General features: G+C 48.6%; 1 protein-coding gene across 1 annotated transcript in view; it reads right to left on the minus strand.

Moving 5' to 3' along the window:
* The window catches only part of ZNF239 (zinc finger protein 239), a 12,355-nt gene extending 11,172 nt beyond the window's left edge, over positions 1–1,183 (minus strand). Inside the window, 2 exon segments of the mRNA XM_006837476.1 lie at positions 723–861; positions 1,149–1,183. Coding sequence (XP_006837539.1) covers positions 723–861; positions 1,149–1,183 — 174 coding nt within the window.
* Positions 1,184–1,732: the final 549 nt, after the last annotated feature.

Here is a 1,732-nt window from a genome sequence, read left to right on the forward strand (position 1 = left end):
ATTTGGACAGTGAATAAGGAAGGCCCTAGAAGAATTGATGCATTTGAGTTATGGTGTTGGAGAATATTGAAAGGACCATGGACTGCCAGAAGGACAAATAGACCTGTGTTGGAAAAAATGCAGCCAGAGTGCTCCTTGGAAATCAGGATGGCCAAACTTCGTCTCTCATACTTCAGACACACTGTCAGGAGGGACCAGTCATTGGAGAAGGATATGATGTTTGATAAAGTGGAGGGTGGGAGAAAAAGAGGAAGTCCCCCAATGAGTTGGATTGGCACAGTGGCATTAGTGATGGGCTCAAACGTAGCAACAATTGTGAGGTTGGTGCAGGACGAGGCAGTGTTTCATTCTGTTGTGCACAGTGTCGCTATGAGTTGGTACCTAACAACACCAAGCCTACAAGATTGTAGAGGCTGTCACTCAGCTCTTTTTTTAAGGTGTCTTTTCCTCTTTGCACGGGATTAAGGATCAAACAGGTCCAATGTCCCAGCGGACCACTGAGAGCCAGTCAATTCTGCAACCCTCTAGCAGCTCTAAGATGTGTCCATTTTCTCAGACTTTCTGGTTTCCGCCCTAAAGTTTTATTACGAATTCTAAGACTTCCCTGACGTATTCTCACCTCACTAGTTTCTGGGGCTTTAGCAGCCGAGGGGCAACCTCATTTTAGCGACGACAGTGCTGTAGAGTAGAAACCTAGGTCCCCCACTTGGATTAAAGCCAACCACGAAGGCCCCAAGCTGGTCAAGGGCAGAGTTTGGGATGAGCACTGGGCGAGCAGAGGGCCCCTCGGTGCCGCGGTCCACACGGCGATCCTTGTCGATGACCGCGGCAGGGCCCAGGAGGCCCAAAGGCTCGGAAACCCTGTGCGGCAGACACACGTGCGGAGCCCAGGACGCGTCTCCGCGGAGTCGCGTCCACACCTCTGCCCCAGGAGGCCCATACCGACTTCCCGTTGCTCGCAGTTCACCCCGCGATCACTCCCACATCCCGTCCCGAGACGCCACCTATCAATGGTGCCCTAATCCACACCGTCTCACCTCCCGCATGGAACCCGACTCCCGGCAGCCGCAGATTAGGAATACCGGCCCGCGCCCTCCCTGAAGGCCCAGAACTACAAGTCCCAGAAAGCCGCGGGTCGGCTAGCTCACTTCCGGCTCCGTCTTTTGGTGTCAGGTACTGGCATTCCGGGTTCGCTGGGCTGACGGCCCTCTAGTGTCTACCAGACGCATCTTCTTCGGGGTGTTTGCAGTCATGGGCTGCTTCATTCAAGTTGTTTTCCTGAATTTTTATTACAAATGAAATAATTTGAGAATACTAGTTAATTTTTTTTTTCATTTTATTACACTACAATTGAGGACAAAAAGAATGTAAATTTTTATTTGCCTTTAAAAATATTTTGGAGTCCTAGTGTGGCTCTGTAGGTTAATGCGCTGGACTGCAAGCCAGTTTGAACCTCAAGATCGGTAGTTCAAGCTCAACATGCGCTCCTCGGAAACCCTATACAGGGTCATTGTGGGTCTTAACAACAAAAATATTTTGAAATGAATGCTTACCTCAAGCTTACCGCAGAAGTTATAGTTCATTTAACAGATATTGAAGGTCTACAATGTTCCTGAAGCTGTTCAAGACGCTTACACAAAAATCCTTGCTTTCGTGAATGTTAAATTCTAGTGGGGAAGATAAGCAATGCGTAAATGTAATAGATGGTATATTGTTGTTGTTGTTGTTGTTA

The sequence above is a fragment of the Chrysochloris asiatica genome, unplaced genomic scaffold, assembly GCF_000296735.1.
Source record: "Chrysochloris asiatica unplaced genomic scaffold, ChrAsi1.0 scaffold00020, whole genome shotgun sequence".
Taxonomy (NCBI): Eukaryota; Metazoa; Chordata; class Mammalia; order Afrosoricida; family Chrysochloridae; genus Chrysochloris; species Chrysochloris asiatica.